Source organism: Paramisgurnus dabryanus, chromosome 5, assembly GCF_030506205.2.
Source record: "Paramisgurnus dabryanus chromosome 5, PD_genome_1.1, whole genome shotgun sequence".
Classification (NCBI taxonomy): domain Eukaryota; kingdom Metazoa; phylum Chordata; class Actinopteri; order Cypriniformes; family Cobitidae; genus Paramisgurnus; species Paramisgurnus dabryanus.
The window spans coordinates 41357553-41371895 of record NC_133341.1 but is presented as its reverse complement, the minus strand read 5'-3'; the positions used below and the strand labels follow the sequence as shown (position 1 = coordinate 41371895).

The window sequence follows — 14343 nt, the reverse complement described above, 5'->3', positions numbered from 1 at the left end:
AGTTCATTTGAAAAAAAATCCTTCAATGTCCAGAACTGAATTTTTTTTTTAATTACAAACTGTTGTAGACTTGCTCACAAGCCGTAGTTGTGTCCGATTAGCACAAAACCAACCATGGGGCCTCATTTATAAAGCGTGCGTACCATAGACTGAAAAAAAAAAACGCAACGTCACCTCCTTCCATTGTAATGAATTGAAGCTAAAAATATCCAACCATGGTCACCGCCATGTTACGTAAAAACATCAGTTTGGAGCCAAAGCATGTGCAAAAGGAGCCGCGGTATCCGCCCAGAAGCTTGCGCACCCAATTCAACCACAGTAATCATAACAACACATCCTGTTTCTATAGCATCAAATTACTAGCTAAAATTAAGCTTATCACAAAAATGAATAATTAAACATATATCAGTGTGATAACAACTACCTTAAAGTACCAAAACTATTTTTTAGAAAAATTTTACTAGAAGTGTAAATAATTTTTTTAATTTAGAGCAGGGTCCCATTCTACGGAGCCCCTAAGGGGACATGGAGCAAAAAATTTAATAAAGTTCATGTGCAGAATTTTTTTAAAGTTAAGTTGCGCGCGCAACTGATCTACTGAGTACAATACACCAGTTGGTTGTTGTGATATTTGTCCTGCCCCTCCTCCACTGTGATTGGATGGTTGAGTGAAAAGTGACATCGACGAGCTGAGCGTTTCACCCAAAGCTGGACATTTTTGAACTGTGGGGACAAAAGCCACCTCCTGGTGGCATTTTTAAAAAGTGCTTCCTTTGGAAACCATTGAAAACATATGCTGGCCACAGGCGTACACACTCCAGTCTATGCCTCTTCTCATCACACCTCAGACTATAGATATACATGTACATAGATTCCACACTCGGAAATTCTGGACATAACGCATTCACAACGCAAAGTTGCGCTTTTGCAGCACATTTATTTTGCCGCTGATGTCAACAGGTTGCAGCATTCACACTGCAAATGTGAGCATTATAGCAGAGAGTCTATGCATTCATATACGTCTATGGCTCGGCTGCTTGATCTACTGAGTGATTAGTGATGTATACTTGTGACGTAGGAAACTTAGTCAATTTCAAACCATGGTTTTGAGAAAACTGCTTTATGGAGAAAATACGGCAATGATGAATTTGCAAATGTTTTATCTTAAAGCATATTAAAAACACCACATTTACATATAAACAACAGAAAAAAATTAATTTTCACCACATGGGCACTTTAAACATCTCTCAGAATAGTTTTGAGATGAGATTTTCATCTAGCCTATTGAAAATCAACAAAAAGCTTCAACTGATAACATCATCATTGGTTACCGTAGATGGACATCCATTAAAAATACTTCAGAGAATTTCCTGTTCTCTGTATGAAGTATATTTCCGAGGAGCCAAGGTGTCCAATTTCCATGTTACCTTAAACACACTCAGCTCGCTTGTTGCAGTGTGACAAATCAAGACTCTTTTCTGAGAACCCAGATGTCCAGGCGTTCTGAAGAAACAGAAAATCTGGCATGCTGACAAGTCACTGAGATGTGCAATAGAGGACTGGTTACTCATACGATCGATTTAACCAGTGCAACCATGTGGTCAACACCACAGGCGACATCCGTCACGTGGCCCGGGACCGTCACCTAAACGTATGACAAGACGTTAGCGTGCCGTGCGATTTATCAGTAAGACCGCATAAACTATTCTGTGTTAAATACAATGCAGTGTTGTTGGCTTCTTACCCTCCATGGAAAATACTGGTCATCATGTTTTCCGATGCCAAGACACCCTCTTACATTCTTACCCCAAACAAACAGCTCACCACGCTCTGAAAGCAATATCCACGCAGAAAATAACTCGGCCCTCTATTTACATGGACGATGGCCAGAAACAGAAACTATTTGATACCAAATTGCTTGCGCAATCATTTTTAACAGGTGTTTGTAAAAGACTAAACTGCTGGAAGAGTTATTTACTTATTTACAAAAAAATCATGTTTTAATCATTAGCAAAAGCTATTTTTAGATTGAAGTTTACCTGTAATGGCCGCAAAGTGATTAAGCCCACAACGGATGGATGAGACCTTTACTGTAGGGTTAAATTCTGTCCTCCCAAACAATGTGGCCGGCACTTGTTCTGGGACAGCGGACTCGGAAAGATTTGGTCCTTTTCCCAGAATTCCGAAACCCCAAACAAACACCTCACCTTCCTCTGCGGAGATTATTTGTTTTAATAATAACATAAAACACATAGGAAAGATAACAATAATACAAAAGATTAATTATTAGTTCTTGTTAAAAATTTGGGTTCGGCTTTATTTTTTTGCATGTTTGTCACATTTTAATGTTGCAGATCATAAAACACATTTAAATATTAATCAAAGATAACACAACTAAACACAACATGCAGTTTATAAATAAAGGATTTTATTATGAAGGGAAAACAAAATCCAATCCCACATGGCCCTGTGTGGAATAGTGCTTGCACCCTAAACTTATAACTGGTTGGGCCACCCTTAGCAGCAACAACTGCAATCAAGCGTTTTGTGATAACTTGCAATGAGTCTGTTACAGCGCTGTGGAAGAATTTTGGTCCACTTATCTTTGCCGAATTGTTGTAATTCAGCCACATTGGGGGGTTTTCGAGCCTTTTTAAGGTGATGCCACAGGATTGAGGTCAGGATTTTGATTAGGCCACTCCAAAGATTTCATTTAGTTTTTCTTCAGCCATTCAGTTGTGGACTTGTTGGTGTGTTTTGGATCATAGTCCTGCTGCAGAACCCAAGTTTGCTTCAGCTTGAGGTCATGAACCGATGACCAGACATTGTCCTTCAGGAGTTTTTGGGTAGACAATTCATGGTTTCATTTATCACAGCAAGTCTTCCAGGTCCTGAAGCAGCAAAACAGCCCCAGATCATCACCATGTTTTACTGTTGGTATGATGTTTTTCTTTTTTTGAAATGCTTTGTTACTTTTACACCAGATGTAAGTGGACACACACCTTCCAACTTTTGTCTCGAGTGTTTTCCCAAAAGTCTTGGGGAGCATCAAGATTCTTTTTTCATGCAGGCCATTTTTTTCCAGTCTGTTTCTTTTGGTGGAGTCATGAACACTGACCTTAACTGGGGCAAGTGAGGCCTGCAGTTCTTTGGATGCTGTTGTCTTGTGTGACCTTTTTGTGAGTCGTCCCTGCGCTCTTGGGGTAATTTTGGTCAGCCGCCCACTCCTGGGAAGGTTCACCACTGTTCCATGTTTTTGCTAATGGCTCTCACTGTGGTTCGCTGGAGTCCCAAATATTCAGAAATGGCTTTATAACCTTTTCCAGACTGATACTCAATTACTTTCTTTCTCATTTGTTCATGAAATTCTTTGGATCTCAACATGATGTGTAGCTTTTGAGGACCTTTTGGTCTACTTCACTTTGTCAGACAGGTACAGATTTCTTGATTGCAAACAGGAGTGGCAGTAACCATTGGGAAACCACAGGGGGGCAAACACTTTTTCACACATGGCCATGTGCGTGTGGATTTTTCCCCCTTTAATAATAAAAACCTTCATTTAAAAACTGCATGTTGTGTTTATTTGTGTTATCCTAACCCTATATTTGAGATATTATATGGATGTTAAAGGTCCAGTGTGGGTTTTTAGCTGCATCTAGTAGTGAGATTGCGAATTGCAACCAACAGCTCAGTCCACGGCTCACCCCTTAATTTCGAAACGTATACAGAAGCTACAGTAGCCGTCAAAGGACAAACATGTCGTCGTCTAAGACAACGTAGGGACAAAATGTGCTCTGTAGATCAGTCTGTCTCTTTAGGACTACTGTAAAAACATGATGGCGACTTCCATGTAAGGGGACCCGTGGTGCATGTCGATAAAAGGTAATAAAAACAATAAGTTTGTTTGGTAAGGTCTTTATACACGACTGATAAAATATTTTTGTATATTAAATTGCACTTCTGTCAAGAGATTCTCCTAAAGTTACACAATGCACCTGTAAGTAATAAAGTTTGTTGAGATCTACAGTAAATTTACCGTTCAAAACAGCCACCTGTGTTCCTCCACATGCCGCCTGTCTGATTCGACCCACAGCCTTCAGGGGCAGCAGCCGGGGCGAGCTAATCTAAAAAATAAATGAAAAAAAAAATTATGAAACGTATTAAGCGATTAGGCAATTCATTTCTTTAACGTTTGTGTCACCCACTTCACCTGGGTCGACTCGGTGACAGAAGCCAGCTGTAGATACTCCGAGTTCCCCCAACCGTACAGCTGCCCATCATTTGACACAGCCAAGCTACAGTCTCCATATGTGGCCACCTGCCGAACTTTGACCCCAGCAAGGTCTCCCCCAACAGGCAGCGGACAGGAGGCTTTGTTGTGGTGGCCCAGACCTTAAAAACACATTTTGTACAAATTACTGTCTGTAATGTAATAACCAAATCTTAAAAGTGGGGGATTATTTCTTAGCTTTCCATATTTCTTCTGATCCCCATTTTTACTACAGTGTCAAATGTTAAAATGCGGATCTGTGTCTTAAAATGTTGGTAAACTTTTTTTCCATATGGAAAAACTTAAAAATAAAGTGGAAGGAAATATTATAAACCTTATTAGAATGGTTCTGTGTTCCTATAGTGGTAATATATGGCTCTGGCAATGCCAAAATAATGGGTTTGATTCCCAGATAACAAAAAATTATTGAAATAAGACCTGTAAAAGGCACATACTGAGCCCATTTATACAATATGTAATTTTGCATCAGCTCAAAATACCCCACAGATCATTTATTGCAGCATGTCCAAAATGTCCCAATTTGGGTGGGAGCAAAAAAAGCGCTGTTTTCATGTGTGTGCCTTTAAAAGCAAATAAGCTACAGTTCCTACCTCCCTTACCAAAAAAACAATAGGCGCTTTTGGATAAAAACACTTTTTGTGAATACAATAGTATATTTAGCCGCATAAGCGCTACAATGTGCTAACAATCACATTTAGAAAAGCTTTCGACTAAAATGATCCAGTCAGTCAGTGGCCGTGGCTTTGTTTGTGTGATGTCACATTAACAAGAGAATCAAGACAGCATAATGAGACTGCTTTGGTTTAATAGGGATTAAAAAAGAAGAAGTGGGTGGATTTATTTTCATTGTAGGGTTGTTGTGTTCACACACTGCCAACAAACATTAATGTCCAAACACCTTGTAAAAGTGGATTTTGCATAATATGGGCCCTTTAATGCATTTGGACGATTTGGATAAAAATGAAAATATGCAAAAAATATTTATTATATGACAATGTTCACCCAGCATATCTCCATGAACTACTCAAAGGCATGTGGTATAAAAGATTATAGCACTGTAAAACATTTTACTGGCTTAAATTTTTAAGGCTTTCCGAGGTCGTTTCAACTAGCTGTTCTATATGAAACTTGACTGCACATTTTTTTACAGTGTGGGAGTGAACTTTATGTATAATAATTATACTTTTCCCAAGTTTAAATAGTTGCTACATTGCTAATCTGGACATGACTAATGTTTAGACATGATACATGACAGACTGAAACATGAGTGATGAAAAAGGGAGAAAGGTGGTGATACAAACCTGTTTGTCCATCTGCCCCCCACCCACAGGAATAAACTGAGCCTTTTTCTGTTAGAAACACACTGTGATCCTGCCCGCAAGCCACCTACGGAACAAGAGAAACAAGACACTTCATACTCCCCCTTAACTATACAATTATTATCCAACTAAGAGGCTGTTTACACTTGGCATTAACATACGTTTTCGTCGATCGGATCACAAGTGGACGACGTTAATGCCAGGTGTAAACAGTGTTCAAAACGTTTTGAACGCGTCTACTTTCGACCACTTTCAACCACATCCAGAGGTAGTCGAAACCACTTTCGATCGGATCGCTTTGGAGCTGTGGAACGCAATGTGGTTGAATGTGTTCGAACAGCCACACGCGACATCCTTCTCTCCGCCCATTTATCTAATCTGAGGTATTAAACACAAGTTTTCGTCTTTTTTTGACCTCTGGCGTGAACATAGGGTGAACAGCGCTATTTTTAGCCTTTCATTGATAAAACTACTGCGGGGTGTTCTCCGTAGTTTCGTTTTGAAAGCGTGAAAGTTGCGCGATCCTATTTCATCAACTGCGCTGAAAATTCAGAGACAGCTCTAACATACACACGTACAAAACACTGTGCAGCATGTTTACTTGCTAAACAAGCAGTGGACTCCGACATAATATTAGTTTGCGTCCATATAAACTCATAATTACTCCCGCTCGCGTTTGAATGACAGCAGAGAGACTCGCCCACCGTCTCACAGACCACCCCCTCACAGTATTCAGGACAGAAGGGGTCAAAAGTGGACAAAAGAGACGGATTTAAATACCAGGTGTAAACGTAATGTGTCTCTCTCGTCCACTTGTGATCCGATCGATGAAAACACATCTTAATACCAAGTGTAAACACCCCCTAAGTGGACCTCTGTAAAATTGGGTGGACCTTAATGCCTACTCTCAAATAACATAATTTTACAATATAGTAGTGGTTAAGAGAAAACATTTTCCTGCTAATGACGCTTTCCTGATGAGTTTTTATGGTAAACTGTAATTCCTCTATTATCCACTAAATGGCGCTCTTACCCAATTTATAAAACCTGAAGCAAAAATGAATTGAATTAATTTTAAACTCCGTGTATGTTTTGATCAAAATTCTGAATCTGATCTCTAAAAAATTCCTTTACAAAAATGCAATTATTTCAGCTTTTGCTCAAAACTTTGTATTTTTATCAGTGTGAGTGTGTGTCCATTTGAGTATGTGTGTGCTTGTGTTTTCTGGTGGAAATGCTCCGTTCGTTTCCATGGTTTCTCGCGCTGGTTTCACTGCAAACTGCACGCAGCCAATGGGTGTATGAAACATCATCACGTAGCGTTATGATACCGTTTTCGAGGGAAATGTAGGAATGTTGGTCCTCAACTTCAGTCCTCGGGCCCCCCCCCTCCCAGAATGTTTTAGATGTCTCCTGATATGAAACACCTGATTCCACTCATCAGGCTCCTTCCAGAATGTTTGAAACTTTTCCTTAATTAACACACTTACAAGCTGATGAACTGAATCAGGTGTTTTATATATGGAGACATCTAAAATCTTCTGGGAGGGGGGCCCGAGGACTGGAGTTGAGAACCACTGTGCCAGAGGGATAAATGTCCGAGAACAGAGCATTATGTATCATGCATGCAATGCATCACGGGCCAAACTGGCTAGTAAGTTTTTATTAACAAAATTATGTTATTAACACCCGCCAAATGCGGGTTAAAATTCATTTTGGCAGGTGTTAATTTAGAACCCTGAATCCGACTATGATTTAATATACCATTACCATATTGTCACACGTGAATGTAAATGCTACTACTCTGACTAGGTTTTAATATACCATAACCATATTGTCACATACCTGGATGACCCGGCTGTCAAAACCCTCAATCTGTTGAACAACATGGCTTCCACTGCAGGAAAAAACAAAGCTCAAAACTCCAGGTAGAGCAATTATTTGAGATTAGCCAAGGCTAATCACAGATATCAGTGACCATTTGCACCATTTGCACATTGAAATGCTTGATTTTAGGCTTTTGCTAAACAATGTCCTGTAAGCACAAATAAATGTATGTTGCTGTGGTACAAACCTGTAAACCTCATCCTCCACAATCGTCCTGCCACACTGTCCATAAGCATTATTACCCATACTGAAAACTGATGACAGACATAGAAAGAACAAAAACTAAAGTGTGTCATGATATTGCAGTGATTTGAATTGTATTTATTTTAAAGGTGCAGTGTGTAGATTTTAGCAGCATCTAGTGGTGAGATTGAGAAACTGCAACAAACAGCTCAGTTTGTTGCAAAATTCCCTTTTTAAAACACAAAGAGCAGCTATGGTAGCCGCTATAGGACAAAGTGTAATCTCTGAGACAACAGTAAAGAAACACACTCCATTAAGGGCTACTGTAGAAACATGGTGGCGCAAAATGGCGACTTCCACGTATGGGGACCAGTAGTGTATGTAGATAGAAACAAGAAAGGTAATAAAAACATTCAAAGGTTCATTGTGAAAGGTCTTTATACATCACTTAAAAAGTAGTTATGCATATTATATTGCATTTCTGTCAATATAACCTCCTAAAATGTACACACTGCACCTTTAAAGCTAATGCAGTCAGATCTATGTGTTTTCTCATGATCATAAGAATCTACACAAAAGCTGAATACAGTTCAAAACCTTGAGAAAAGATCACAGCCCAAATGTCAGAATGCTAAATATCATCATGAAAACTGTAGCGGTGTCTGAAATAGTTCCCTATCCTGTGCATTATGAGGGGACAGCCATTTTGTAGTGGTGTCTGAAATTATAGTGGACACTATCGAAAGCACATAATTAATGCCGTAAATCACCGCAATAACTCGGCACGTGTAAAATGAACTGACACATTTCGACACAAGTTGGCGCCCGTAGTTCTTCTAGCACTTAAGTGTCTGAAATTCACCCACTTCTTTTCATTCAATCAACTACATCAAATAATTAAGTTAGGGAACAGTGAATTAGGATACAGGGGGCTACTTCGGACACCACCTATATCACTGGCACACTTCTTTTACAAATTCATGTATTCATGTAAACCAGTGTTTCCCAATCCTGGTCCTCGAGGACCCCCTCTCAGAAAGTTTTAGATGTCTCCTTATTTAAAACACCTGATTCAACTAATCATCCTCCTTTCAAAATGGTAAACATGTCTCACTTACAAGCTGATGAGTTAAATCAGGTGTGTTTAAAAAGGAGACATCTAAAACATTCCGGGAGGGGGTCCTTGAGGACCAGGATTGGGAAACACTACTGCAGTAAGAAAATCCTGCAAAGCACTAGGTACTCTATCCCACAATGCAATGCACTCAAAATGCCATTTAATTTCTCAATGTGACTGATGAAGCAAAAAAAGAAAATTGCATGCTACTATATGAATACATATTTTTTGTTGCATGCTATTTTAGGCACAGGCAGCCTATAGTATATATTGTGCAGTCTGCTTCCATGGTAACTGGAGTATTTAAGACACAAACAATTTTGCAATCAATACTGGATGGATGAAAACAGCAACATGCTCACCTCCCTCAGAATCTGTGAGCACCAGCGAGTGAGCGCGGCCACAAGACACCTGCATCACTCGTGTCTCTTGAGGCTTGGCCAATGGGAGAGACACTGGAGAAGGTTCCAGAACATAGTCATAACTCTTATCTGAAAACACAAAGCAGTTTATAACCAGTTATATTCACTTGTCCACCATGTCAAAGTTTGCCTTTAGAAATTGGTGTGTTGACTCACGTCTGTCTTTCTGAGTACGCTGAAAGCCCAGCTGGGAATCTTTGTTCAGGCCCATGCCCCACAGTTTGGTCAGGTCTTTACTATTAGATGCCAGCAACGTGAATCCATATCCACAGGCTGCCGAGGTAATCTAGCAAAAAACAGAAATAACATATATACTGAAGAACATGTTATCTTAATATTTGAACATTTGTTTATGAAAGCAATACTTGTTTTTGTCTGTTATCATTTTTATATTGCAGGTTAAAACCTGTCAGAAGTATTCAGGCCAATCACAACGTACGGCTGACCAATCAGGGACACCGAGCTTTTTAAAGAGTAACTAAACCCCAAACCAACTTTTTTTAGTTAATGATCTGTAAGAATGATGTTTTATTAGTGCTGTTTATTGATTTTAGTAATTTTTTTGACATTTGGATATAAAGTGTTTCAATACTACAATATATGGTGTAAAAACGTCTGAGTGCTGCCCTCTTCAGGTTGAACGGTGGCTACTGCAGTTGAATTTTCCCATTGGATGTTAGGTCCAAAAAATGACTCGTGACGTAAGCAGGTTCAAGCTCACCACGCCCTTGTTACGATCTCACCACACACGTACAAGCTTAGTTCGTCCCCTCTATCTTCGTAGGGATCTGCCCACTTTTCTTGCATTTTTCAAATATTGCCAGTGGGTGGAGTCAGCCTCTGACCAGGGGTTTAGTTACTCTTTAAATTGATTAGTTTTGTACAAAATCAGTGCGTTTCAGAAAAAGAGTGAAATCTGGAGCTACAAAAATGTTCGGTATGTGGAAAATAAACTATGTAAACACATTGTATTATACCAAATACACAAAATAACATTATTTTTTAGTAATGAAATAGGTGATCTTTAAGTCTTTCCCCGCCATTGAGGAGTTATCTCGTCAATTAAAGTGACACTTTGAAGTTTTTCAACCTTTATAATATATTTTCAAGACCCTTGTGGTGGTACATCGACTTAAAATAGGTTGAATGACACGTCCACTTGGGGTTTCGTGTAGTAACCCGAGCACAAAACAAAAAACTACAAAAATCTGCTTTACAGCATACGTCACTGTCTAAAGCAGCAACTAAGAAAAAGAAACCCAAGGTTTTGTCGGAGGAGACCAGGAAGAGAAACCGGGAGAGTGACAGAATAAAAAGAAGGAGGAGGATCGATTATATTGGGCCAGCGTTAGCTCGCTGGAGTGAACTAAAGAAGGAGGAGGGGTTTCTGACCAATGCTGACTTGGCCCTCATGCTTTTGTACTACTAAGTAATGTTATAATGCTTACATATATACATAGTCCTGTCTGACGCCCAAACACTATTTTTAGGTGAATTTTACTGGAGGCTACTCGGAGAGTTTAGAGAGAGATTTATATCACGTGACATTGTGGCGCCGTGGTAGCGTCATGGACCTACGACACGGCGATCCGGGTTCGATACCCCTTTAGGGCAATATTTTTTGAAATATAAACTTTGGGGCGGCAGTGGCTCAGTGGTTCATGTTGGTTGTCTACAAACCAGAAGGTTGGTGGTTCAATCCCCGGCTCCACCGGACCAAGTGTCGAAGTGTCCTTGAGCAAGACACCTAACCCCAGCTGCTCCCGACGAGCTGGATGGCGCCTTGCATGGCTGACCCGCCGTCGGTGTATGAATGTGTGCGTGAATGGGTAAAGCGCTTTGGATGGCCATAGGTCTGTTAAAAGCGCTATATAAATGTAGTCCATTTCATTTACTTTAACCAAGCGACCACAGTTACAATTGGCTTGTAAACGTGAGCTAAGTCATTTGGTGTTTGATACAATGTAAATCCCATGAAATTATATTATATGACACGACATGCTGGGAGGCACACTTTTTGACCCAAAAAGTTGTCTTCTTTTCCTTTGCGACAGTGCTGCAGCGCTTGTGGCTTCTAGGGGCGCTAAACGTGAAAAATACATGTCTAGCACCCCCTTCTGGCCAAAAAGTTCCATGGTGTGCCTTTAAAGGGATAGTTCGGCCAAAAATGATATTAAACCCATGATTTACTCACCCCCAAGCTGTCCGAGTTGCACAAGTCCATCGTTTTTCAGACAAACACATTTTCGGATATTTTAGAAAATGTTTTCGATCTTTCAGTTGATTAAATGTAATGTTACGGGGTCCACGACCTTCAAGTCCAAAAAAAGTGCGTCCATCCTTCACAAAATAAATCCAAACGGCTCCAGGATGATAAATAAAGGTCTTCTGAGGGTAATCCGCGCGGTGTTGTTGTAGAAATATCCATATTTAAAACTTTATTAACGAAAATAAATACCTTCCGGTAGCGCCGCCATCTTAGACTCCTCTGTATTCAGGAGAGAGTATTAGCGTAGTGTACGCACTTTTCTTAGTGACTGTGCAGGGGCACAGAGCAGCAGCAGAGTAGCCTCCGTAGGCTGCGTAAGCTCTCATCCTGAATGCGGACGCGACTAAGATGGCGGCGCTACCGGAAGGTATTTATTTTGTGAAGGATGGACGCACTTTTTTTGGACTTGAAGGTCGTGGACTATTGCTGAACCCCGTAACATTACATTTAATCAACTGAAAGATCTAAAACATTTTCTAAAATATCCGAAAATGTGTTTGTCTGAAAAAAAATGGACATATGCAACTCGGACAGCTTGGGGGAGAGTAAATCATGAGTTTAATATCATTTTTGGCCGAACTATCCCTTTAAGAGAAAACATTTCCCTGCCAATGACGCATTCCTGAGTTTCTACAGCAGGGGTGGGGAACCCTGGTCAAAGTCTTTAGGATTACTTGGAAATTAAATGCAGGTGTGTTTGATTAGGGTTGGAACTGAACTCTGCAGGACAGTGGCCCTCCAGGACCCAGGGTTCCCCACTCCTGTTCTACAGTAATCTATTATTCCGCTATTATCCACTAGATGATGATCTTACCTCATTTATAAAAAACTGAAGCAAAAACTAATTTTACAATAGTTAAAACTTTGTGTGTGTTTTGATAATCGTTCTGAATCTGATCTCTAACAAAATTCCTTAACAAAAATGCAATTATTTCAACTTTTTGCTCAACATTTGGTATTTTTGAAGAAACCTACCCATATTTAAGAGGTTATAAAAAGAACAAATGAAGACAGAATGAAATGTTTTTTTCCCGTTTTGTTTGTTTGTTTGAAGGCAGAGGGTCTGTCCTTTCATTTGATATATTTGTATGTTTATATATTTATAGAAGAACATTTTCCTGAAAGGCTTTTTCTGAAACTTTTGTGAAAATCACAAAAAAATGCTGGTGGGGAATGAGTTAATACAGTGGTGTCATTTCAATGTATTTATTATGACTCAACTTGTATACTTAAATGTTCTGATTTCTTTGTATGAATTCAATATTTGGCTTAATGGCTACATCTGGTGGAAATTTTGTGTCAATAGCCCACTTAGAAATCCCCTTACTGATAAAAAATCTGATTTGTCAAATACTTATTTTCCCCGCTGTAGATTTTACAATGTTTTATAACTTTATCTGGAGCAGCTGCATGGTAAATTATGAACATCCAACATCCAAAACTAAATCATATAATGTAAATCACAACTTTTTATGGGAATCATGTAGTTAGTAAAAAAATCCAAAACAAATGGCTAAAGGACACGTCAACTTATCAATTTTAAAATCTGATTCACAACTGTATCAACTCTATTGGTGCCCAAACATACTGCTGAAACGCACAGAAATGAGCACAGATGGACAGCTGTTATTGAACTTTTGGCAATTATGTAATTGTTTCACCCATAATTGTAATCCTAATAAGTTTTTAGATTAATTGTGCAGGCCTAGTACTACGTGTCCAAATCTCCATGGCACTGCAGTGGTACCTTTATAGCTCAACTGGTAGTGGTAGAGCATTGCATTAGCAACACAAATGCCATGGGTTCGATCCCATACTGATAAAAAATAAATACTTTGTGATGTACTGCAAGCCACTTTGGATAAAAGCGTCTGGAGCATAAATGCAAATAAAGCTTTACCTTTTGTTCAGTATCCAGGCGATAAGGTGTGAGCTGGTATTTCCTGGGCTTTTTCCTGCCACTGTCAGGTACCACAAAGCTGGGGATTCCTAAAGCTCCGGTGTAGCTGAAGCCCCATACAAACACCTTTTCTTTGGGCTTCCTGTGCTGACCCACATACTGAAACACGGCTATGTCATCTTGCTGGTTCCTGGTTGTGCTGACAGGCTTTGTGGCAAATGAACGTAGACCCACGTGTATACCATACCGGACACAGGTACGAATGTTGACTAATGGCATTGTGCTGCTCACCTGGACAGGACACAATATATTTGTGACAAAACATAATAAAATGTGACATTACTATTATAAATAAACATGATATTACTGACATGTCATGTACAACTCCGTGTTATAAAAATATATTTATTATTGCATTTATTATTGTGTACTATTATACATTTTTGCACTTTACATTGTACATTTTTTGTAAACCGTTTTTTTTTTTTTGCATTACTATACACATGTATATCATGGTAATACCATTACTGTGGTAACTTAGTTATTAAACATTAGATTTTGTCAAAGTAAATGCAAGTTTAGTACAGAGGTACACTCAACATTGTTACTCACCACTGAAGGATCATTAAATAGCTTTATAAAATAAACAAAGCCACTTCACAGCCATATAATTTAATTAATCGCTGCGAAAATCTGTAAATCTTTAAACTGAATCAGTGTTTTAATAAGAAATACACGTAAATATGATGTAAAATATATCCTTTCTCTGTGGTTTTACTTAGTACTAACATGTTTTCTGTGGAGGCAGCCATGACCATGACAGCTCAGCCGCGTGAACTCTGACATTGACGTACGACGTATGACGTAACACTGTGCAATGACTAAAAAGACGCTAGGGGGCGAATGTGTATAAGTTTGGTTTTAAACTTAAATAATACACACCAAAGCGTAAAAA

At 39.2% G+C, this 14343-nt stretch overlaps 1 protein-coding gene across 2 annotated transcripts; it reads right to left on the bottom strand.

Moving 5' to 3' along the window:
- Positions 1-1143: 1143 nt before the first annotated feature.
- On the bottom strand, positions 1144-14210 carry rcc1l (RCC1 like). Of its 2 annotated transcripts, none has more exons than XM_065284212.1 (12): positions 14178-14210; positions 13389-13679; positions 9376-9505; positions 9160-9288; positions 7685-7751; positions 7456-7507; positions 5593-5677; positions 4211-4392; positions 4037-4124; positions 2040-2213; positions 1745-1830; positions 1144-1645 (listed from the first exon to the last, which is right to left on the bottom strand). In XM_065284212.1, the coding sequence occupies exons 2-12, from the start codon at positions 13665-13667 to the stop codon at positions 1568-1570; spliced, it is 1350 nt and encodes a 449-aa protein (XP_065140284.1). In that variant the 5' UTR covers positions 13668-13679; positions 14178-14210; the 3' UTR covers positions 1144-1567. The 2 variants fall into 2 exon arrangements, with proteins under 2 accessions (XP_065140284.1, XP_065140283.1); XM_065284211.1 differs by having other exon boundaries at positions 14001-14201.
- Between the last annotated feature and the right edge of the window lie 133 nt (positions 14211-14343).

Excerpts from the sequence above, each read along its gene's own strand:
- rcc1l (XM_065284212.1), bottom strand. The coding sequence starts at position 13,667 with ATGCCATTAGTCAACATTCGTACCTGTGTCCGGTATGGTATACACGTG. Across the intron at positions 9,506-13,388 it reads GCCTGGATACTGAACAAAAG|ATTACCTCGGCAGCCTGTGG; the intron begins GTAAAGCTTTAT and ends GTTTTTTGCTAG. Across the intron at positions 2,214-4,036 it reads ACAGGTGGCTGTTTTGAACG|AGGAAGGTGAGGTGTTTGTT; the intron begins GTAAATTTACTG and ends TAATCTCCGCAG.